At 47.9% G+C, this 24,027-nt stretch overlaps 4 protein-coding genes across 5 annotated transcripts in view; all 4 read right to left on the reverse strand.

The window, feature by feature from the left end:
• Positions 1-7,884, reverse strand: part of erbb2 (erb-b2 receptor tyrosine kinase 2) — a 19,030-nt gene extending 11,146 nt beyond the window's left edge. The window contains exons 1-3 of the mRNA XM_067244073.1: positions 7,658-7,884; positions 278-429; positions 1-170 (exon numbers count right to left, since the gene is read on the reverse strand). The exon at positions 1-170 is cut by the window's left edge and continues 11 nt beyond it. Coding sequence (XP_067100174.1) covers positions 1-170; positions 278-429; positions 7,658-7,730 — 395 coding nt within the window. The 5' untranslated portion in view covers positions 7,731-7,884. The remainder of the gene's footprint in view (positions 171-277; positions 430-7,657) is intronic.
• Positions 7,885-9,159: 1,275 nt separating this feature from the next.
• Positions 9,160-15,833, reverse strand: pgap3 (post-GPI attachment to proteins phospholipase 3). 2 transcript variants are annotated; one of them, XR_010877533.1, is made up of 9 exons: positions 15,410-15,833; positions 14,640-14,737; positions 13,946-14,098; positions 13,130-13,192; positions 12,963-13,024; positions 12,500-12,636; positions 11,985-12,189; positions 9,712-10,925; positions 9,160-9,456 (listed from the first exon to the last, which is right to left on the reverse strand). XR_010877533.1 is itself a non-coding variant. In XM_067245576.1 (8 exons), the coding sequence occupies exons 1-8, from the start codon at positions 15,621-15,623 to the stop codon at positions 10,862-10,864; spliced, it is 996 nt and encodes a 331-aa protein (XP_067101677.1). In that variant the 5' UTR covers positions 15,624-15,833; the 3' UTR covers positions 9,471-10,861. The 2 variants fall into 2 exon arrangements, 1 of the variants encoding a protein (XP_067101677.1); XM_067245576.1 differs by lacking the exon at positions 9,160-9,456 and having other exon boundaries at positions 9,471-10,925.
• Positions 15,834-16,663: 830 nt separating this feature from the next.
• Positions 16,664-17,440, reverse strand: LOC136950063 (lysophosphatidic acid receptor 6-like). Its single transcript, XM_067244148.1, has one exon. The coding sequence runs from the start codon at positions 17,438-17,440 to the stop codon at positions 16,664-16,666; it is 777 nt and encodes a 258-aa protein (XP_067100249.1).
• Positions 17,441-19,409: 1,969 nt separating this feature from the next.
• On the reverse strand, positions 19,410-23,470 carry mylpfb (myosin light chain, phosphorylatable, fast skeletal muscle b). Its single transcript, XM_067244541.1, has 6 exons — positions 23,392-23,470; positions 22,742-22,840; positions 21,229-21,409; positions 21,023-21,101; positions 20,842-20,890; positions 19,410-20,377 (listed from the first exon to the last, which is right to left on the reverse strand). Exons 1-6 carry the CDS (start codon positions 23,392-23,394, stop codon positions 20,276-20,278), a joined length of 513 nt encoding a protein of 170 aa, XP_067100642.1. The 5' UTR covers positions 23,395-23,470; the 3' UTR covers positions 19,410-20,275.
• Positions 23,471-24,027: the final 557 nt, after the last annotated feature.

A 24,027-nucleotide genomic window follows, 5' to 3' on the forward strand; every position in this document is an offset into this window, starting at 1 on the left:
CGGAGGCGCAGGGTCCTAAGCCCCGCCCCTGCGGCTGTGTTGTCCACCACGGCGAGGGCGTAGGAGTTATTGAACAGCTGGCTGCCCCTGATGATGCGCAGGCTGTCCAAGGGAATCATGCTCACTGACACATGAGCCACCAGCACATACCCCTGCACCTCCACGATGCCCTGGGGGGGAGACACAGTAAGGTGGACACCACTTCCACGTCAGTGTGTGAAGATGATGATGCACATAGATTACACACACACACCACACACACACACACATAGCTGACCTGCAAAAAGGATAGGTCTGGCTGGCCGTGCAGGTGTGTGATCTCCAGGTTGCCGTGGACGACCTGGCAGCCAGAGTAGAGCAGCTTCAGGATCTGGTAGTGGTTCTGCTCACTGGAGGGCAGGTCCAGCTTCATGTCAGTCCCCAGACACACTGGAGAAACACACACACACACACACAAAGACACAGGCACACACACAAAGACACAGGCACACATACAGAGGTATGCATGTTACAGTACAGTATGTGACCGCAGTCTCATGTCTTGTGAAGACATACTGCTTCTTCCTGGAAGTCTTAAACTACTGATGACCAACCACCGTCCCACTCCCCCTATCACATCTACCTCCATCCCTCTTTCCCCTCCTCCCCCACTTCCCCTATCACATCTCCCTCCCTCTCTCCCCTCCTCCTCCACTCCCCCTATCACATCTCCCTCCCTCTCTCTCCCCTCCTCCTCCACTCCCCCTATCACATCTCCCTCCCTCTCTCTCCCCTCCTCCTCCACTCCCCCTATCACATCTCCCTCCCTCTCTCCCCTCCTCCTCCACTCCCCCTATCACATCTCCCTCCCTCTCTCCCCTCCTCCTCCACTCCCCCTATCACATCTCCCTCCCTCTCTCCCCTCCTCCTCCACTCCCCCTATCACATCTCCCTCCCTCTCTCCCCTCCTCCTCCACTCCCCCTATCACATCTCCCTCCCTCTCTCCCCTCCTCCTCCTACACCCTCTATCTCTCTCCTGCCACCCACCCTCCCTCTCTCCCCTCCTCTGCTATCGCTCTCCGCTCCCTCTCAGACACAGAGGAGACTGGTGGTCTTCATCTTGTGCTTCAGCACACCAACATGGACTCTTGTCTTAAATACATATTTGTATGTGCGCTACTTCAATAGCTGTCGATACAATACAGTGCTCCGGTAGCTGGCTCTATAGTGGATACAGAAACACTATAAGAAGTAAAAATTAAATGAAGATCAGATTTATAGAGTGTAAACATTCCTAATGGACACACATCTGTCTGTGACTGTGATTGGTCTGCTCGGCCCATGTGACCTGGTATGTTGGATCAAATATCCAATCTAACAGCTTCTTACTGTCTATACTTATACTATGAAGTGGAATGGTATGGTCAGGGTTAGGGTTACACACACATTCTCTTTCACACACACTCATACACACACACAAACTTTGATTCAAGATCTTAGGCAGAATAAACAGATTAAAACAAAACAGAATGCTGACCCGAGGTAGAGTGAGCTAGTTAGCGAGCAAGCGAGACAGAGAGCGAGAGAGCGAGAGAGAGTGTGTGTTTAGAGAGTGTATTTAGTTCATTGTACATAGCTTTGGCCTTGTCTGTCAGCCTTTCGACAGGGCCTAAAATACTCTCTCTCCCCCTCCCCCTCCCCCTCCCTCCCCCTCCCTCCCTCCTGCTCCCGATCTCTCATTCTCTCCTAACTCCTTCATGGTCACTCTCATCCTCCCTCTCCCACTCTGTCTCTCCTTTCTTCCTCCCTCCTTCATTTCTCTCTCTCTCTCTGGCTGATAAGTACCCTGTTAAACACGTGCCACTGCCCCACAAGACACACTCTCACACACACCCACAGTAACACCCAAACACACAGACAACAACACACACACATACCCCGACACACCCCAGAACACATCCAAGCACACACACACACCTACCACACACCCAAACAATACACACACAAAAAACACTGCAGTGTGCTATAATGCTCACTAACGCTGGCTCACAACTTTCTGTACACTTGTATCCTAGCAACTTGACTTTCCACTCACCAGACTATCCTCACAAAAACAGGAGGACGGGAGGAGAACAGGAGGAGAACAGGATGAGAACAGGAGAACAGGAGGACAGGAGGAGGACAGGAGAACAGGAGGACAGGAGAACAGGAGGAGAACAGGAGAACAGGAGGAGGACAGGAGAACAGGAGGAGGACAGGAGAACAGGAGAACAGGAGGAGAACAGGAGAACAGGAGGAGAACAGGAGGAGAACAGGAGGAGAACAGGAGGACAGGAGAACAGGAGGAGGACAGTAGAACAGGAGAACAGGAGGACAGGAGAACAAGAGGAGGACAGGAGAACAGGAGAACAGGAGGAGAACAGGAGGACAGGAGGAGAACAGGAGGACAGGAGGACAGGAGGAGAACCGGAGGAGGACGAGAGGAGAAAGGGAGAAAAGTCACTGCGACAGTACAGTAAAATATACAACCAGATAAAACACAAGACTCAGAATCCATCTGCCCCTCCAAGCACAAGGGCAGTAACTGCTGGTTGAGTGGAAGCAAAAAAATCAAGCAAAAAAGTGTTTCATGTCGGTTGAAATGATCAGACCTCCTCGTTTTCATTCAAACACAACTTAGACGTGAGACACGTCAAAGCAGGTTTTCACCCTCTGACCTGCTGGTCTGTGGCTGCCTTCAATCTGCTCTGCTCTGCTGGTCTGTGGCTGCCTTCAATCTGCTCTGCTGGTCTGTGGCTGCCTTCACTCTGCTCTGCTGGTCTGTGGCTGCCTTCAATCTGCTCTGCTCTGCTGGTCTGTGGCTGCCTTCACTCTGCTCTGCTGGTCTGTGGCTGCCTTCACTCTGCTCTGCTGGTCTGTGGCTGCCTTCACTCTGCTCTGCTGGTCTGTGGCTGCCTTCACTCTGCTCTGCTGGTCTGTTGCTGCCTTCACTCTGCTCTGCTGGTCTGTTGCTGCCTTCACTCTGCTCTGCTGGTCTGTGGCTGCCTTCACTCTGCTCTGCTGGTCTGTGGCTGCCTTCACTCTGCTCTGCTGGTCTGTGGCTGCCTTCACTCTGCTCTGCTGGTCTGTGGCTGCCTTCACTCTGCTCTGCTGGTCTGTGGCTGCCTTCACTCTGCTCTGCTGGTCTGTTGCTGCCTTCACTCTGCTCTGCTGGTCTGTGGCTGCCTTCACTCTGCTCTGCTGGTCTGTGGCTGCCTTCACTCTGCTCTGCTGGTCTGTTGCTGCCTTCACTCTGCTCTGACCTGCTGGTCTGTGGCTGCCTTCACTCTGCTCTGACCTGCTGGTCTGTTGCTGCCTTCACTCTGCTCTGCTGGTCTGTTGCTGCCTTCACTCTGCTCTGCTGGTCTGTGGCTGCCTTCACTCTGCTCTGCTGGTCTGTGGCTGCCTTCACCCACCTAGGAGGACAGTCTGACAGGATCATGTCTGTGTAGCGTGGATGGGCAGGCTGTGTTTGCGAAAAATATGAAACAAAACAGCTATTCAGCATCACCCACCACACAGCGTGGTCATACAGGAGTCATGAGACAGTCTGATCCCAACACAAAATCAAACCTGTAGATTCAGTTTGATTCGCTGAAGAAAATATTTTGATTTCCTCTCAATGAAATCAAAGTGTTTGTGTTTGCTCTCCCTGCAGGGGGTCAGAGATGACGTAATGAGTCTCCAGATCTGAGTGACGCGGTCAACAGGCTGGGTGAGGTCATGTGACCATGACGCGTGGCGCTGGCGTCTCCAGGAGAACACACCTATGTGTGGAAACCTGCTCGTTTGCTCAGGGTGTGTGTGTGTGTGTGTACACACCGAATGTGTGCCTGTATATTATGTGTTTGTGTCTGCGTACGTGCAATACAGTGTCTCAGTGAGTGTGTACAAGTGAGTGAGTGTGTGTGTACAGCACAATGACTGAGAGGGGCAGAGCAGATGTATGTGTGGTCGTGTGCATGTGTTTGTGTCTGTCTGTGGTTGTCCAGGAAAAGCCAGAACCAAAACAAGGCAGAAGTCTCCGCAACAAAACTCGTCCCTCTGCAGGTCTCAAGCCGTCTCTTCCTGCTTCCTGCTCTAAGAACAACTGGTGTTGCTCAACTGTCTGGAAGAACAGGATCTACAGCTGAAGGTCTTCCTCATGTACACACAAACACACACACACCTGGAGGAACAGGATCTACAGCTGAAGGTCTTCCTCATGCACACACACACACACCTGGAAGAACAGGATCTACAGCTGAAGGTCTTCCTCATGCACACACACACACACACACCTGCAATGACTCTCGCACACACAATAATAACTCTCTCTGTTAGTGTTAGGGCTATGGTTGAGGCTATGGTTGAGGCTAGTGTTGAGGCTAGTGTTGAGGATAGGGTTGAGGCTAGTGTTGAGGCTAGTGTTGAGGATAGGGTTGAGGCTAGTGTTGAGGCTAGGGTTGAGGCTAGGGTTGAGGCTAGTGTTGAGGCCAGTGTTGCGGCTAGGGTTGAGGATAGGGTTGAGGCTAGTGTTGAGGCTAGTGTTAGGGTTAGGGTTGAGGCTAGGGTTGAGGATAGGGTTGAGGATAGGGTTGAGGATAGGGTTGAGGCTAGTGTTGAGGCTAGTGTTAGGGTTAGGGTTGAGGCTAGGGTTGAGGATAGGGTTGAGGCTAGTGTTAGTGTTAGGGTTGAGGCTAGGGTTGAGGATAGGGTTGAGGCTAGTGTTGAGGCTAGGGTTGAGGATAGGGTTGAGGCTAGTGTTGAGGCTAGGGTTGAAGCTAGTGTTGGGGTTAGGGTTGAGGCTAGTTACACATGGCTGCTTGAACCTGAGAGCCAGCCACTGACCTTTGGAATAGCCGTGGTTCCACAACCAGGGTGTGTGTGGGTGTGTGTGCACCCACTTGTGCGTGTGTCTCTGTGTGCATGCACAAGTGTGTATGTTTGTGTGTGTGTGAGTGTGTGTGTGTGTACCTCTCCATCAGTGTGTGTAGAAATCATCATCACATAGCATGAGACAGAAGTGACGAGGTGTGTGTGTGTTGCCCAGAACCTGTACATACAAAGCAGACTAACCTGCTCAGACAACAATGAAGCTTTAGCTGGAACTCATGTCACCTGTTTCATAGTAATTACGTTTAAGTGTGTGTGTGTGTGTGTACATGTGCAAGCTTTTAAACCAAAACACATAGCACAATCAGGACCGTTCCTCACCAAACCCAAACACAATGGTCAGTCTACTAGATCCTGTCTCCAACACGTTTATATTCAACACCTCAGCCTCCGTCTCCAGCTGCCCCGTCTTCACCTTCTGACCCCTGATGGATGACTACAACACTGGGATGACTACAATGCTGGATGACTGTAGTTTTTTTGTGTGAAAGCGTACTGCTTGTAGTGTTTCTGTGTGAAAGCGTACTGCATGTCGTGTTTCTGTGTGAAAGCGTACTGCATGTAGTGTTTCTGTGTGAAAGCCTACTGCTTGTAGTGTTTCTGTGTGAAAGCGTACTGCTTGTAGTGTTTCTGTGTGAAAGCGTACTGCATGTCGTGTTTCTGTGTGAAAGCGTACTGCATGTAGTGTTTCTGTGTGAAAGCCTACTGCTTGTAGTGTTTCTGTGTGAAAGCGTACCGCTTGTAGTGTTTCTGTGTGAAAGCGTACTGCATGTAGTGTTTCTGTGTGAAAGCCTACTGCTTGTAGTGTTTCTGTGTGAAAGCGTACTGCATGTAGTGTTTCTGTGTGAAAGCGTACCGCTTGTAGTGTTTCTGTGTGAAAGCGTACCGCATGTAGTGTTTCTGTGTGATAGCGTACTGCTTGTAGTGTTTCTGTGTGAAAGCGTACCGCTTGTAGTGTTTCTGTGTGAAAGCGTACCGCATGTAGTGTTTCTGTGTGATAGCGTACTGCTTGTAGTGTTTACATTTACATTTACATTTACATTTATTCATTTAGCAGACGCTTTTATCCAAAGCGACTTCCAAGAGAGAGCTTTACAAAGTGCATAGGTCACTGATCATAACAACAAGATAGCCAAAAAACATCGCGAGTAGCCAAAACATGAAGCACACATTGTGAACAACCAAAGTAAGTGCCAAAGGGAAGAACCATAAGAGCATGTAGTTAAACAAGTCACAACCAAACAACATGAACAGCTATAAGTGCAAGTGTACCTGTGGAAAAAAAGCAAGCAACAGTAATAAAACAATATATCACAGCGAGAACCAAAAATTTAAATCAGTTACCACTAACCACAAGAGCAACAAGTCTCTAAGCAAGAGTCATTGTGATCCTTGAGGAAACTAACATCGGGTCAAGCGAACCGTTCCTAAGTACCGTTGTACTCCCGGAACAAGTTTCTGGGTGAAAGCGTACTGCTTGTAGTGTTTCTGTGTGATAGCGTACTGCATGTAGTGTTTCTGGGTGAAAGCGTACTGCTTGTAGTGTTTCTGTGTGATAGCGTACTGCATGTAGTGTTTCTGTGTGATAGCGTACTGCATGAAGTCTTTCTGTATGAAAGCGTACTGCATGTAGTGTTTCTGTATGAAAGCGTACTGCATGTAGTGTTTCTGTGTGAAAGCGTACTGCTTGTAGTGTTTCTGTGTGAAAGCGTGCTGCTTGTAGTGTTTCTGTGTGAAAGCGTACTGCTTGTAGTGTTTCTGTGTGAAAGCGTACTGCATGTAGTGTTTCTGTGTGATAGCGTACTGCATGTAGTGTTTCTGTGTGAAAGCGTACTGCATGTAGTGTTTCTGTGTGATAGCGTACTGCACGGTTCCAGAGAAAGTCATTAAGTGTTTTTATTGACCTGTGATAAATGTTTTTATTGACCTGTGATAAATGTTTTTATTGATCTGTGCATGCATTTAGCCAGGAGGGGAGAGCGACAGGCCTCTCCCCTCCTGTTCCTGTTCCACAGCGTCATGTATGAAGTCTGAAACACAATAAAACCGGCTCCGTATCTGTTCTGCAGTGACCTCAATAGTGTCTATCGAAAATTAGCTTGTGCTTTCCAGAGTAGGGTTCGGCCCACCTGTGCTTTCAGTACTTTGCTCTGCCTGAAAGGCAGTATCACTCTCGGTTACTTCTGCACCATGGTGGCACGAGCTGGACAGAGAACAATATCCTCTTTAGGCCAAGGAGTGAATGATTGACCTCGTCATGAGTGCTTGACCAGCACAATGCGCTGCCTGTTTTCTGTTTATTTGTTTTTGTTTACCTCGTTCTGTCCTCTCCGCTGATTGGTGTTGTCACAAAGCAGAAGAGCCGGTTTCAGAACGGCTTGGCGCATTTACCTGTTCTACACTCATTTAGCTCTCCTTAGTGTGATAACATCTTTTAAGTGCAGTTGCAAGACAACGTTTTGCAAACAGCCAATTTGACTCTTCATACAGATCTGTGTTTTTAATTCTATTATAATCAATATCCCAGTGGTCCATGATAAACCCCGGCCGTGATCTGCTGTCTACGCGAGGGGGTGGCAGGGAGAGCAGATTGGAATGCGGTCTACTTTATTGTCGTAACACGAAGACTTACTCTCTGGGCCAAGTTGAACTCAAAAACAATTTCAAACATTTGTGCGTTGTATTATTTCAGCGTGTTGGATCGCATGAAGCTTGGCATGTCTATATTATTTAACCTCGTAGGACAGCGGGGAAGTCACCCACCTTCTCTGCTCAACGCGCCCGACACTCCGAGTAGCAGTACCCGGAGATACAGAAAACTTCTCGCGGCCTCCATCGATACCGACCACCGCTAGTCCATAGTCCCTAAAAGTTATGCTGTATTCCGCGACAAACGAGCGCCAAAAAATCCTATATTCCTCCGGGTGGGTTAGACACGTTAGGAGTTGTTTTTCCAATCCCAGTAACTTCCTCCCCGGAATTCCGTGCCTCTGGCGCGTCGGTTAGTAGTAAAGCGTGACAGGAGCAGGCGCGCTCCCGTGCAGGCCAGAGCGGGGAGTGGCAGAGAGAAGGCGGGCTGACTCTTAGCCCAGAGTCAAAAAGTCATTGAGTCAGAAGAGAGAGAGCGGAGAAGGCAGAGTTCTTGTCCCATCAGTGTTCTGCAACTGACGGTACTATTCCTTCTTGCGTTAAAGCTGTTACTTCTTACTCCCAAATTCACCTCCCTGATGTGGAATCCTGAAGTATCTTTTTGGTCTGCTTCAACTTAAGAGCGGTGTAATGCTCTAAATAACAACAGATTTCTAGAATCTGTGAACTAAAATGTAGTATTTGGGTAGGCTACTTATGTGTAATAAACGAAACTATTTATTCCTCCATGGACTCAGACTGTCCTCTGTGTGCCTCAACCGAGGGAGGTTCGGCAGAAGAATGAGTTCTTTTCATCCACGTCCATCAATCTCCGTCTGCCGCTGCGCGGCTCTCACACACTGGCGGTCAACCACACGAGCACAGGCTCGAATTTGATAGGCTCGAATTTTTGGGGCTTGTACCAGTGGAGGACTGTAAGCTATGCATCACAACAGACCAAAGTTACTGACAGCTACACTTTTTAGCCCCCCCCCCCCCCCACACACACACACACACACACAAAAAAAACTCTCACAAAGTGTCTTATCAACCAAAAACACATTTTTATTGGTTCAATTCTTAAAGCTTTATTACAATAACAAACCCAGGAGGGCGTGAGGGAACGCATTCGGAGCACGGTGGTGATGCGCAGGGCGGCAGGGCGGTAGTGAGTCAAACGGAGGCTGAGCGCCGCTTTAGAGTTTGACAGTGGTTCCCATGGTTACAGTAAAATATTCATGGTGTCTTTCCCTCCCGCTCTTTTAAAGCCACCGGAGTTTCCAACGGTTGTCGACAGGTGAATCACCTGGGATGTTATGGTCGGATAAGAGTTAACCGTAAATTCTCCAGAGCAGTTTACGTCTAGCTATGGTTCACACCAACATCAGAAGGGGGAGATCATCATACTGGGTTGTGAACATTGTAGCATGCGTGAATGTAAACAATACCAAATAATAGCATTTAGAAGGAGTCTGTGGTTCTTAATCCAATAAAGTTGTTGCCTGTGACACTGTTTCTGGTTGTTAGAGTCCCCCTCCCCCAACATCTCTCCCTCCCTGGCTCCCAGTGGAGCTAAATTTACCCATGGTCAACCATGCTTTCATAAAGTACCCCCCCCCCCCCCATCTCCTCTCTCTCTTGCTCTCTCTCTCTCACACACACACACACACACTCACACACGTGTATATAGCTCTGATGCATCTGGGGGGTCATACTACAGGGTAAAGCTAAATCTGTCTCTCTCGTGCACCCCCCCCCCCCCCCCACAAACACACACATGTTAAATCAGTTCATGATGGTCATCGCAAAGGCAAAACCTTGAACGGAGGCATCACAGACACACTGTCGTGTGCTTCAACACAAGTTCTACACGTGCACGTGAGTCAAAGTGCACGTGGGGCAGCTGAGCACACAGACCTCACAAACACACGGACCTCACAAACACACGGACCTCACAAACACACGGACCTCACAAACACACGGACCTCACAAACACACGGACCTCACAAGCACACGGATCTCACAAGCACACGGATCTCACAAGCACACGGACCTCACATGCACACGGACCTCACATGCACACGGACCTCACATGCACACGGACCTCACATGCACACGGACCTCACAAGCACACGGACCTCACAAGCACACGGACCTCACAAGCACACGGACCTCACAAGCACATGGACCTCACAAGCACACAGACAAAACTCTCCACATGACAAACCCTCGTTAAAAATGGTAAAGAAAGTATCCTGTACAAGTAGGCACAACACAGAAGCACACACTGGACAGCAGCAGAACAGTAGGCAGGTGAACATGAGAACAGCACTGAAGACAAGGACACACACGCACACACACACACTCACTCACTATGTCAGTCTCCGAAGCTCTTCTATTGTGAGTACAGTAAACCTTCAGCCGTCTCCTCTAAAGCATACTGCTCCCTCTCTACCTCCCTCCCTACACGCAAAGGCAATCCAGGTGAACAAAGATCACTTCCAAAATATGATTGTTCAAATATTTCTCTCGTTGCAACTAATCCATCCAAGTGAATAAAAATAGTAATAAAAAAAAAAGCTACATTTAACTAAATAAAGCACAAAGTGGTCATCGAGAATGAAGATCAAAGAACCCAAGGCAAAACAAAACTAAATAATAATAATGTACAAACATGAAAAAGAAGCGGTGATGTAAATAGACTTGGTGAACTAAAGGCGAGATGGTGATTCGAGAACCACAAGCAGTCTCACTCTAGGATCCCAACAGCAGAGAACATGAGGCGTTGGCGCCCCCGTGTGGTGGCTGTTGTGATCTTCAGCTTGTGTAAATCCTGGCATGCTGGGCTTCCTGGAAGTGAAGGCAGGTGAGTATGTGATGACTCCAATGATCCAGGCTTAGTGGATCATGGTGATGATCCCAATCACTGTCAACAGTTAGGCTAGGTCTGGGAGTTAAATTAGATTAGATATGTGTAGTCCAACCACTGTTGGTTGGCCGTGCAAATTGGGTGTCATATTGTGTTACAGAACACGGTTCTCTGGTCCACTATCCATTGAGGGCTATGCTAACTCAAGTCAAAGGCAAAGCTTAGTGAATGCAAAAAAATAGAAAAAAATAAACACCAAACTCACTGGAAACCCCACAAATCACAGAGACAATTCTCTCAACCAACCAGCAAAATCCAAAACAAAAATAAATCAAGTGTAAACAAAGTTGATTTCGGTGGAATTCAAACTGATGAACACAGGTGTCATGCAGGTCGCCATGGAGACTGTGCCCCCACCCCTTTCTGGAGTCCAGCTGCCCTGATTGGTGGGGTGTGAGCAGTGGCCCCTCCTACTCCAGTTTAACCCCAGTCTTCTCTGTGTTCAGCAGGTGAAGGCTGTCGTCGATCAGGAAACTGCAGAAGGAAACAGAGAGAGACAGATGAGCTGGTCGAAGGCAGGGTTCGGTAAGGTAAGTTTAAAAGTATCCAACCCAAAATATCCCACCCCTCCTTTCAAAGCCACTCCTCCAAAACACATGGCCTGACAACAGCTGGGAGGCAGGTAGGTAGACAAGTAGTAGCCTGTCCAACCATTGCATTTGCTCCGATGTCCCTGTTCTACAGGTAGGCCCCTGTAGAACAGGAAGTGGAGCGGCAGGGGCCTACCTGTAGAACAGGAAGTGGAGCGGCAGGGGCCTACCTGTAGAACAGGAAGTGAAGGGGCAGGGGTGTACCTGTAGAACAGGAAGTGAAGGGGCAGGTGCCTACCTGTAGAACAGGAAGTGAAGGGGCAGGGCCTACCTGTAGAACAGGAAGTGAAGGGGCAGGGGTGTACCTGTAGAACAGGAAGTGAAGGGGCAGGGGTGTACCTGTAGAACAGGAAGTGAAGGGGCAGGGGTGTACCTGTAGAACAGGAAGTGAAGGGGCAGGGGCATACCTGTAGAACAGGAAGTGAAGGGGCAGGGGTGTACCTGTAGAACAGGAAGTGAAGGGGCAGGGCGTACCTGTAGAACAGGAAGTGAAGGGGCAGGGGTGTACCTGTAGAACAGGAAGTGAAGGGGCGTACCTGTAGAACAGGAAGTGAAGGGGCAGGGGTGTACCTGTAGAACAGGAAGTGAAGGGGCAGGGCCTACCTGTAGAACAGGAAGTGAAGGGGCAGGGGTGTACCTGTAGAACAGGAAGTGAAGGGGCAGGGGCGTACCTGTAGAACAGGAAGTGAAGGGGCAGGGGTGTACCTGTAGAACAGGAAGTGAAGGGGCAGGGGTGTACCTGTAGAACAGGAAGTGAAGGGGCAGGGGTGTACCTGTAGAACAGGAAGTGAAGGGGCAGGGGCGTACCTGTAGAACAGGAAGTGAAGGGGCAGGGGTGTACCTGTAGAACAGGAAGTGAAGGGGCAGGGGTGTACCTGTAGAACAGGAAGTGAAGGGGCAGGGGCGTACCTGTAGAACAGGAAGTAAAGGGGCAGGGGCGTACCTGTAGAACAGGAAGTGAACAGGCACGGTGCTGAGGTGCCACACGGCGTGGGCGTCCAGGACCCAGAGCAGGGGAGGGAAGTCCAGCAGCTCCAGCAGGGCCAGGCCGTGGAGCAGCACCACCACCACACCACACTTCCACCAGTACGGCAGCGTCCGACGGTTCAGCCAGCACCAGCACAGCCACCACAGCAGGTTCACCATGCCTGGGGGAGGGGGGAGTGGAGGTGGAAGGGGGAGGGGGAACAACATTTTATTCTAACAGGATAACATTAATAATATGGAATCCAATCTCAGATCCAGACCAGGGTGAATCTCAGATCCAGACCAGGGTGAATCTCAGATCCAGACCAGGGTGAATCTCAGATCCAGACCAGGGTGAATCTCAGATCCAGACCAGGGTGAATCTCAGATCCAGACCAGGGTGAATCTCAGATCCAGACCAGGGTGAATCTCAGATCCAGACCAGGGTGAATCTCAGATCCAGACCAGGGTGAATCTCAGATCCAAACTCACCGATGGCAGCGTTGGCGGCCATGTTGTATCCGTAGTCGAAGCTGACAAAGGTCAGGTAGGAAACGTGGGAGGTGAAGACCAGGATGAGCAGAACCCCCACCATGCTGGAGACCCCAGGCCTCCTCAAACCCAGAGTCCTGCAGGAGGGAAGAAGAAGACCTCAGGTTGATACAGGAGAGAAGAAGACCTCAGGTTGATACAGGAGAGAAGAAGACCTCAGGTTGATACAGGAGAGAAGAAGACCTCAGGTTGATACAGGAGAGAAGAAGACCTCAGGTTGATACAGGAGAGAAGAAGACCTCAGGTTCATACAGGAGAGAAGAAGACCTCAGGTTCATACAGGAGAGAAGAAGACCTCAGGTTCATACAGGAGAGAAGAAGACCTCAGGTTCATACAGGGGAGAAGAAGACCTCAGGTTCATACAGGAGAGAAGAAGACCTCAGGTAGTAAGTAGCTTCTTACCTCACACAGCACAGATAGATTGAGTAGAGGATTACAGCAGATGCGCAGAAGTAATCCATTTTCTAAAAAAGAGACACAGGTGAGTGTGGTACAAACAAGGCCTGGTCTGGTGGGGTCTACAGTCTGGTAACTGACCACAGATCTAGCCTGGAGAAGAGCAAACGCACCTCTGTCAGATATGTGTCCTTGGTGTGGAACACGGTAGACCAGAACCAGGCATTGAGGGACACCTGCAGACAACACACAGTCCATCAAACCACAATACACAGTATACAGGCCATAGCTCTCCAGTCTCATGAAAGACTGTAGAGCAGAGGTCTTCCACCCCAGTCCTCAGTGCACTTTCTAACCTCCCCTTACAACCCCTGCTCCCTATCTCCCCCCTGCCCTTACAACCCCTGCTCCCTATCTCCCCCCTGCCCTTACAACCCCTGCTCCCTATCTCCCCCCTGCTCCCTATCTCCCCCCTGCCCTTACAACCCCTGCTCCCTATCTCCCCCCTGCTCCCTATCTCCCCCCTGCCCTTACAACCCCTGCTCCCTATCTCCCCCCTGCCCTTAACAACCCCTGCTCCCTATCTCCCCCCTGCCCTTAACAACCCCTGCTCCCTATCTCCCCCCTGCCCTTAACAACCCCTGCCCCCTATCTCCCCCCTGCCCTTAACAACCCCTGCTCCCTATCTCCCCCCTGCCCTTAACAACCCCTGCTCCTTATCTCCCCCCTGCCCTTACAACCCCTGCTCCCTATCTCCCCCCTGCCCTTACAACCCCTGCTCCCTATCTCCCCCCTGCCCTTACAACCCCTGCTCCCTATCTCCCCCCTGCTCCCTATCTCCCCCCTGCTCCCTATCTCCCCCCTGCCCTTACAACCCCTGCTCCCTATCTCCCCCCTGCTCCCTATCTCCCCCCTGCCCTTACAACCCCTGCTCCCTATCTCCCCCCTGCCCTTACAACCCCTGCTCCCTATCTGGCCCCGCTCCTCACCAGGGAGAAGGCGGTGATGGTGTGGTACATGGGGCTCTGGCGGGGCACCGCGCTGCGGTATCGGAGCAGCATCAGCAGGCAGGCCAGGCCGTTGAGCAGCGAGGCCAGCGCCGACGCCGGCTCCTCAAAACACAGGAAGCGTGCGAACGGCCACTGGAGGGAGAAACACACACAGATGGTCTCCAATACACTCTGATAACAACGTCTGCTGTCTACACTGTGTTGTGATATAAAGCAGCAGTGATGTCTGTCTATACAGTCATGTGATATAGAGCAGCAGTGATGTCTGTCTACACTGTCATGTGATACAGAGCAGCAGTGATGTCTGTCTACACTGTCATGTTATACAGAGCAGCGGTGATGTCTGTCTACACTGTCATGTTATACAGAGCAGCGGTGATGTCTGTCTACACTGTCATGTTATACAGAGCAGCGGTGATGTCTGTCTACACAGTCATGTGATATAGAGCAGCGGTGATGTCTGTCTACACTGTCATGTTATACAGAGCAGCAGTGATGTCTGTCTACACTGTCATGTTATACAGAGCAGCGGTGATGTCTGTCTACACTGTCATGTTATACAGAGCAGCAGTGATGTCTGTCATGTGATATAGAGCAGCAGTGATGTCTGTCATGTGATATAGAGCAGCAGTGACGCTGAGAAGAAAGAAGTAGTTCCGGCAGGGTTTCCTACCTTGCCGTGAAACTGAGGTACGCTGTATCCCTCTGCCTGGTACAGGCCCACAGTGGTCCACATGCACTGGTACCTGCAGTCATCTCTGCACGTCCAACCTGGTCAGAAACACACCCGGGGTCAGAAACACACTGTAACACTCCATCTACCTCTCTCACACTGTTTCTGTACACACACACACACCTTTCTTTTTGTCTGATATACGCCCTCTGTGACATTGCTTGTAAAAAGTGCCATACAAATCAAATGTATTTGACTTGTCTATGCCACACTCACACACATGCAGTATATTAAAAACTTGATAGGCAGGTTAATACAAATAGCACGTTGGACCTGAATATTCAGGTGTTGACGCCCAGATGCTGCTTAGCTAGAATGACAGGGCTAAGTTGTCTTTCCTGGCTAGAGACCACCAAACAAATTAAGAACTCATGTAGTTTATCTATAAACGTAGTCTTAAACAGACCCGAGGCTGATATGCTGAAATGAGTTCATATAGGCCTAATTCCCGTACTATGTTATACAGTTCTGAGTAGCTTCCACCACATTCTACATCACAAAAGGACACAGTTGTACGAGGTTGTTAAGTTCTTATCGCTAGTTGCCTTACAGTCAGCGAATGTGCAGACAAGCGTTTGACCATGTCAGCATGAACATGTATACGGTCACATTTCCACACTTCAGCTGTGCACTCACGGTTATCCTACCAGCTAGCGTTAGCTTGCTTGCTGTCAACATCATCAGACAGTATGCGGCAACACAAACCTCACCTGTCAACGCCATGTATGGCGGTTGGGTGGACTGGAAACCCCTGAGCCGAGCTCCGGTGCAGTTGGTCCGGACGCACTGCTTAACACAGTCACGGTACACCGGCTCCTTGTCTCCTTGTGAGGCACGGACCGTGGACGGGAGTAGGAGAAAAGCGACGCTTGCCACGGCGAACAGCCTGACAGCTGTGGATGGGGGCAGAACTGGCGAGGCCATTGCGTGGCGGTCGGCCAGTCAGAACTCAGAAGGCACAACGGTGCGATAGCAACACCACGGTACGATAGTCGACATTACCAGAACAGCATTCCTCCTGCGTTATTTAGCAGGCTGTGAGGAGTCTTGCTAGATGACCCACTCTGCTGCTAACGTAGCCTGCACAGTCCGCTGAGTCCACTGACTACTTTTTGCCACCCGCCAGGAAACCTTCCAAATACGGGACCAGGAAGTGAACAACAATCGACTCACTGCGCATGCCCTTCTGCTTTGGCTTCACTGAAGAGCCTGTGAAACAGGCAATTTGTTGATTACGTAATGTTCATATGTATTGCTTTAGTATTCTGTATTGAACCTCTCTATTCATATCTTGTTTAATGCAATTTTATATGACATAATATAATATTATTTACAAAACACTTTCCATCTACCAGAATCCATGTTTTGATTCCAGTGGTGATTAACCTGCCTCTGACCTGAGTGTGTCTGAGCATCATCAGTCAGCTGTCACTGACAGGGGGACACAGATGATGCAAATCACTCACCTGGTTCCACACCTGGGAGAAGGTGTGTCTCACAATGACAACAGAAACCTTCTCATTTGGTTACTTGGTCACTTTAATTCATCATGCTTGGTTCTCGCAACACAGTAGCCTATATAAACATCTTGACAACTTAACAATATAGTAATTGATCACAACAATATAAGAAACAAATGCATTTACCGAATATAATACTTCAAATGAATATTGTATAGATGTATTAGACAGTGGAGATGTGCTAAGACTTATGAAATCGAAATAGGACTAATCAGAAACTAGGCAGTATTACATCTCACACATCGGATTATATTACACTATGCACACACAATGACGACAATACGCTAATCAATATCATTATGAGTTTTAACAAATCCATTCAGAAAACTTCAACTACAAATTCACATGATTTAAAGAGCCACTCCATATGAGGTTACTAGCATTAAGATTATTATTTTATAATAGTTATCACCATTGACAGGTCATCATGGTGGAACTGGAGTTTCAGGTTGTTTTGTGGCACCAGAGCCAGACACGGTCCAGTTTCCCCAAGTCACTCAGATAGAGAACAGGCATGACCGCTGCCGAGGAAGCCGTAATAATCAGAAACGGCACATAGAGGACACACTTGTAAAACGCTGTCGTCATGGTCAAACGTTCTCCGATGAATAAAAACACTTGAGGAAGGTATGCGAGAAGTGTCATGACCAGGCTGTTGATGATGATCTGAAGAGCCTTCTTCTTCTGGGGGTGGAGTTTTCGTCCTGCAGGGTCAGAACTCTTCAGAGCCCGGAGGATGAAGAAGTCACAGATTCCCGTGATCAGGATGGCGACAACAAATGGCATGACGGTGATTGGATTATTCCCTAGCTCCATATTGAATAGTGAATACACGACTCCAGTAGCCAGCGTGACAGCCCACACCACAACACACATCAGAACCCTGGAGGTCAGACCCCTCCTGGCTCTGTACATGATTGGATGAACCACAGCCAGGTAGCAGTCCAGACAGATACAGGTCATGAAGAGAGGTCGACCACTGACATTGAAAGCATTAAGGAAGTTGCAAAAAAACTGTATTTTCCAGTTTTTGAATATTACATAATTGCACACTTCCATAGGTAGAAAAAATAAGAAAATCATGTCCATAACTGTGAGGTTCAGCATGAAGACATCGTTGGGGGTGGTGGGGGTTCCTCTCCTGTGTTTCTGAAACAGCTCCCAAAGGACTGCCACACTTGCAGGGAACCCAAATATAGCAGTGATTACATTACATATCATCCATATCAACACACCTGTCAAATTATTGTCACAACCGTGAAAGTAAGTCTCCTGGATGGAGTTCCCAGAAATATTATAATATTTTATTATAATATTTTTGGAACACAGTAGCCAATTCAGACATCTTATTAACTTTAAAACATAACTGAACAAAAACATAAACAGATGGCTATACTAAATACAACACTACAAATTAACACTGTATAATGCAGATGTCTTAGACAAGGTTCATGAGCAAATATCTATGAAATACAAATATTGAATAGAAACAGGAGAAATCAATCAGGGAAACTTCATAGAATAGAATGTCACACATTTGAAAACATCACACACAGACAATAATAACAGTAGGCCAAATCAAGATCATGATTTATTTTAACAGATCCATTCATGGTGGAACTGAAGTTTCAGGTTGTTTTGTGTGTTGTTTTGTGTGTTGTTTTGTGTGTTGTTTTGTGTGTTGTTTTGTGTGTTGTTTTGTGTGTTGTTTTGTGTGTTGTTTTGTGTGTTGTAAAACTGGCCCCCCCTGTGGCCCCCCTTTTTTTAACGTTGTTTTTCTTCTTCTAGTAGTCATCATGAAACGAGGAAGGGACATTGCGCCAATAAATAAAAAAGTTAGAGAAACATATCAAGGTATTGAGAGAGCTGAGGAGCTGGAAGAGGGAGAGCCAGAGCCGTTTGTATGATTTTAATGTAAATTAAAATTAAAGTATTTAATGTTTAAATATCATTTGAAAAATACCAAGGTACAAAAACCAAGTTTGCTAGCGGGTTGGAATTAATGTTAGCTGGTAGCTAGCACTAGCTAGTTTACTTAATAATATGATGGATGGCCAGTTTGACGAAGCGCGACCGCGCACCGTGGAGTGGAGCAGCCCAGAACACGCACAGCGCTTTTAATGTGAAATAATTGTTCATAGTTTATGGAATTTTAAGCTAAAGCTAAATGTGCTGATATGTTTCACCCTCCTTCTGTTTAAATGTGTTGAACCACTGGTGTATGCGTTTTATATTATTATTATTATTATAGCAACAATCAAATACAAATAGAGAAAACATGTCATTGACAAAACACAACCACTCAAAATTGATTTCACTTAGATTTCACAATATATGCCAGTTCAGAGAGCAAACAAGTTGTTGAAGGTGGGAAAATATTGCTTGTGATGTCGACGAAGTGCTCTGGCCTGACCCAGCCCAAAGACAAGAAGAAGCACATTGATCACATGTTTACTCCTTTGATTTTTGTCCCTTTTATAGTATACTGTAATACAGTGCATTGTAGGCTGTATACTGTACAATGAACACATTGTATGGCCCTGAACATTGTGCTTTCCATTTGTTACAGTAACAGTACTGACTGCTCAATAGATTTTGACTGGTTGCAGGTTCATATCAACAAAGAACAAGAGTGAGTAGTGAGATGCAGGGTACAGTACTGTATAGGGGTACAAGGAGGAGAAAGAACAAAAAAAATTGCAAAGAGCAAAGCAGAGTAGTAATTTCGGATCAATTTTGAGCTACTATGATAGAACATGTGAGAACTATATGTTTTGAACAATGTGTTTTCTATTTTTTGGTGTATTGTTTACTGACTGCTTGATAGTGTATATCATTTTGATCACTTTGTTTATGATTTGAGAGCAGTGTTTGATTTTGAGCACAGGTAAATCTGTTTTGAGGCGAAAGTTTGATTTTGAACATAGGTAAAACTGTTATGAAGCGAACATTTCATTTTGCAAGAGGATTCAGAGGTTTTGGAAATAGTGCTTGAAGATGAGGTTTTGTGTTTACAGTTTTGAGAAAATGGGTGACTGTTTCAAGAAATGTGTTTTAGCAATCGTGAAAAACTGTAACAACTACAATGCCATGTAGTGCCTGTTCCTGGACATGTCAGGAGCAGTGCTCGCTGAGGAGCAAAGCTGGCGTTGACCCCGTGAAGTCCCACTCAGACCAACAGAGACGAGGGTACGAAAGACATTGGTTTTTATTTTGTACTTCATTACTTTTACGTTACAGAGGTTTTCTGGTGAAATGGAGAGTTAGACACAGCTGGGCAGCAGGGGAGAAACAGCAGAGAGGACGAAGAGGAGAAGGTGAAACAAAGAAGTTTCCTTTTGTCTCTTTTCCTCTCAGCTTCGTCCTTCTCGTCTTTCGCTATCTCTCTCTCTTTTTTAACAGGATCTAATCCTGCTTTCCTCTGGTTCTGACACCCTTCCATTCATCCCTCCACATAGGAGAGAGAGAGATAAGTTAAGAGAGAGGGGTAGGTAAGCTATTGTAGTACAGTACTCCCCTCTTTTACGTGGTTCTCCTTTCCGAAGCTAGCTTGGGGACGTGTCCCTCAAGCACTCCTGCTCAGGTCCAGAACAACAGGCCTCGCAGGTCACAGTTTATTTGTTTCAAATAAACAAGTGAGCATGCACCACAGCACCCAAGACAACAGCAGCATTAACTGACTGCGGTATACACTAACAAGATGTAGGTATGATGCATGCGCTGTTGGACTGGGCAGAGAGAGAGACAGGAGTAAGTGATAGGTGGAAAAGAGGAGAAACCAGAGGCAGGGAGCGAGATAGAGAGAGGAGTTGATTCGATGTTACAAGATTATTTTATTGTAAATAATCCCATGTCCCCTGCTGGTACTCTCACGTACATACTCCCCAGGTCCCCAGCCCACTCAGTCTGTCCACAACGAAGACAAGTCTTTCGTCTGGAGCAGATGAGGGTAAAGAGAGGAAGGGAGGGAGAGCGAGAGAGGGAAACCACAGAGTTGGAGAAGGGGGAAGTGAAGGGGGATGATCGGAGAGGTAGAGAAGCTGAGAGAGGTGGATTTTACTCCTCCTTCTCCTCTCCGTGTGTGATGACGTAGCAGATGTTCTTGTAGTCTACGTTGCCAGCCACATCAGGGGGGAAAGCAGCCCACAGGTTGGTCATCTGGTGTCGACAGAGAAACAAACGCTCAAAACTGGGAGGCAGGGACCGGCACTCAGACGTTGAGCAACACCCAGATATTTACGGATTTATCTTCTCAGCAGACAAACCAAAGCACTGTCGTGTTATATTTACAGTTCATGTTGTTTAATTGTAACTTGTTTAACTACATGCTCTTATGGTTCTTCCCTTTGGCACTTACTTTGGTTGTTCACAATGTGTGCTTCATGTTTTGGCTACTCGCAATGTTTTGTGGCTATCTCGTTGTTATGATCAGTGACCTATGCACTTTGTAAAGCTCTCTCTTGGAAGTCGCTTTGGATAAAAGCGTCTGCTAAATGAATAAATGTAAATGTAATGTAAATGTAATTTAATGCTGACGGGTTTTCAGATATCCAGTGCACATCCAAAACAGAAAGAGAAACATATCTACAGCATATATACTGTATACATGGATAATATCTCACCTCCTCAGCAGTGAACCTGTCACACTGGGTGGTCAGAAGCTCCTCAAGGCTGGAGAGGAGGAGGAGCAGGAGGAGGAGGAAGAAGACAACAGGGACACTGTCAGATGAAGCACTTGGGAAAGACATCTATACTTTACACAGACAGGGTTAGATTTGTAAAGAACAGAACAGAGGAACTCACAATTCCTTCTTGATGAGTCCGGTGGCCTCTGGGTCCAGGACCTTGAAAGCGCTCACAATAACGTCCTCGGGGTCAGCACCTGATCGGAGGAGGACGAAGAGTGAGTGTGTGTGCATGAGTGCGTGTGTATGATTGTGCGTCTATGAGTGAGTGTGTGTGTACAAGTGTGTGTATGTCTTTGTGTGTGTGTGAGCGTGTTGACCCACCCTTCAGCTTCTCTCCGAACATGGTGAGGAAGACGGTGAAGTTGATGGGGCCGCTGGCCTCCTTCACCATAGCCTCCAGCTCCTCGTTCTTCACGTTCAGCTGGCCCATGGTGGCCAACACGTCCCTCAGGTCGTCCTTGCTGATGATGCCGTCTCTGTTCTGGTCAATGATTGTGAAAGCCTGGCAGAAAGGAAGGGAGGGGGGAGAGGGGGTGGGGGGAGAGGGGGGAGAGAGGGTGGGGGGAGAGGGGGGAGAGAGGGTGGGGCAGAGGGGTGAGAGAGGGTGGGGGGAGAGGGGTGAGAGAGGGTGGGGGGAGGGGGACAAAGAGGAGAGAAGGAGGCGGAAACAGACAGAGGATATCGAGGTTAGTGAGGTGGAAAGGTTATTTAGTTGCCTTTGAGAAAGGTTGTACAATTTGGAAATATATGGATTTCTAAATGCAACCCAACTATTTGTTCTCATCTAAGTACAGAACAGTTAAGTCCCACAGAGCAACTTGAAAAAAAATTGTCTCACATGAGTCTTAATCACAAGATTCCCCGTGATTTTCACACCAGGGGTTAGTCCGTCAAGACAAATGTGAGAATGTGAAGTCATCTCCCCCCTCCCTTCCCTGTAGGGCGCTAGGTGCACTGCAGTAACCCAAGATGGCTTAAGAGTGTATAGAGGACTTGGCAGCTGTTGAGCCACTTGTCTTCCTGAAGTGTTAAAATGGTCTTGGAATGTGAGACAAGCCCCTTGTGACATTCAAGGGAACAGTATGGGTTACAACTACCAACCCTCCGCCCTCTCTTTCTGAATCCTACATCCTTAACATTGGCATTCTCACTAGCTGCTCCCAGGTTGACATTAGCATCCTCGCTAGTAGCTTGTTTAGCATTAGCATCCCCGCTAGCAGCTTGATTAGCATTAGCATCCTCACTAGCTGCTAGCTGAGATGAAGCATCCCTGCTAGCTGCTTGGTTAGCTTTAGCATCCACCAGCTGTTAGTCAATGCATTCCAGGAGGGTCACGGTGTGGGTTGTGAGGGGGCCCTGGGGGAGAAGGCTAACCTATCCCTGGGGAAAGGGGACTGCTGTCATCAGCAAATACACGATTTACTGTTCTTTGCTGCTGACTGTGGCATTTCTGAAACAGTTTCAGATTTAGTCTTACAGCCACAAACAGCTTCCTCCCACAGGCTCTCCCAAAGCTATGTTTGTTCTTTCTACTTCTTACATCATTTCAGTATTTGGACCAATTTTCATAATTTTGCAACAGTCTCCATACAAAGTGATGTAAATCTATTTCGCAACTTATCACAAGGACTATGTTTGGCCTTTGTTTCCCTCTTTCCCAACCCTGATCTCAAATCAAATGTTATTTGTAAAGTCCTTTTTTTAAGCACTATCACAAAGGTTTTCACAGATGCCACACAGATGTCACAGCACCTCTAACCAACCTAACCCCTCAAAGATATAAGGTTGCAGTGTTGTCTCTCTTCCCTCTTGTGATGGTGTGAAAGATTCTCACCTCCTTGTACTCCTGGATCTGGCTCTGCTCAAACATGGAGAACACGTTGGAGGATCCACCCTCTCCCTGCTGCTGCCTCCTCTTGGCCTTCTTGGGTGCCTGGAAACAGACAGAAACCCTGGTCAACACCAGTCATCCTGGCCCCAGAGAGCCTGGTCCACACCAGTCATCCTGGCTCCATCCAGGCCTACGCTCGCAGCCTCGAGTTCAGGAGCATGGCTTGGCATCGTAGTCATTAGGTAGCAAACACGTCCATTCAAAAGTCATTCCAAACAAAATGAAAGGCTTACATTCTGATTCAGAGAACTGTGGACTAAATGCTCTGAAGTTCCTGGAGGGCAGTCCCGTCCAGTTAGTTAACTCATACTCTGCTTAACTACAAGAACATTCTTCTGCTTGTCGATTAAATACAAGCAGTTTAATCATATTCAGTAAGTAGGCTTGTTTTCTCTGCATAAGGCTTAGTTAGAAAGGCGACATTGACTAAAAATCTTTCTTTTAGGTTATTTAGTCCTGTCATCCTGTCGTCCAGGAATCGAAGCATTTATGATTTCTTCAAGTTTATCGACAAAGTCGATAAACTTCTCAGTCTTAGACTGAAGCGTTAGATCCTAGAGGTTGTTTAAGAAGAGGAAAACAGACACACTCACCATCTCTTAAGATTTTTGGGGGTTTTGGTTGGTCAAGAAGAGAAGCCTACGCCAAGCCGATGGGACTGACATGAAGGATCCGGACCCGTAAGGTCTTATATATCGACCCGGGGGGCTAACTTTAGGCACAGCATCAGGTTTGGCAGGAAAAGGGCGAGCTGGGGAAAGTAAGCGAGAGAGGGAGGAGCGAGGAGGTGATGGAGGTGTCAACTTTCCAAGCTCCAAAATAGGCTCCTGGGGTCTTGGAATGAGGTGAATTCAATCTTAACATTCAGTCCTCACTATGGTGGACTAATATGGACAAACCAATATTACAGACTGTGCTACCGTTGAACCCCCCCAACTCAAAACCCCTCCTCCCCCTCCTCCTCCCACCTCTCTTTATCACTTCACGCCCAGGGCCTTTGTTGAGGCTATTTCTGTTGATTATTTCCTCCCCGGTTGAAGGACAGACCACACAGAACCTGCGAGCTGGAGCCATGTCTCCGTCATCTGGGTGGAGGAGCACCTGCAGAGACCGACCCCTGACCATCACAAAGAGACAACTAGCTGTTCAGAGTGCAGACTAGTGCTTCCCATAAACATATCTCAAAGTCATCACCTGTCTAAGTGAACATGGCGTTGAACATAGTATAT

This window comes from Osmerus mordax, chromosome 10 (assembly GCF_038355195.1).
Source record: "Osmerus mordax isolate fOsmMor3 chromosome 10, fOsmMor3.pri, whole genome shotgun sequence".
NCBI lineage: Eukaryota > Metazoa > Chordata > Actinopteri > Osmeriformes > Osmeridae > Osmerus > Osmerus mordax.

What these genes read in the sequence shown, in the direction of transcription:
- pgap3 (XM_067245576.1), bottom strand. Translation starts at nt 15,623, where the DNA reads ATGGCCTCGCCAGTTCTGCCCCCATCCACAGCTGTCAGGCTGTTCGCC. An exon ending in AGGACACATATCTGACAGAG is followed by an intron (nt 13,025 to 13,129) that starts GTGCGTTTGCTC and finishes TCTCTTTTTTAG; the next exon opens with AAAATGGATTACTTCTGCGC. An exon ending in ATCTATCTGTGCTGTGTGAG is followed by an intron (nt 12,637 to 12,962) that starts GTAAGAAGCTAC and finishes TCCCTCCTGCAG; the next exon opens with GACTCTGGGTTTGAGGAGGC.
- LOC136950063 (XM_067244148.1), bottom strand. Translation starts at nt 17,440, where the DNA reads ATGATATGTAATGTAATCACTGCTATATTTGGGTTCCCTGCAAGTGTG.
- mylpfb (XM_067244541.1), bottom strand. An exon ending in GGACTCATCAAGAAGGAATT is followed by an intron (nt 20,891 to 21,022) that starts GTGAGTTCCTCT and finishes CCTCCTCTCCAG; the next exon opens with CCTTGAGGAGCTTCTGACCA. An exon ending in ACAGGTTCACTGCTGAGGAG is followed by an intron (nt 20,378 to 20,841) that starts GTGAGATATTAT and finishes TGTCGACACCAG; the next exon opens with ATGACCAACCTGTGGGCTGC.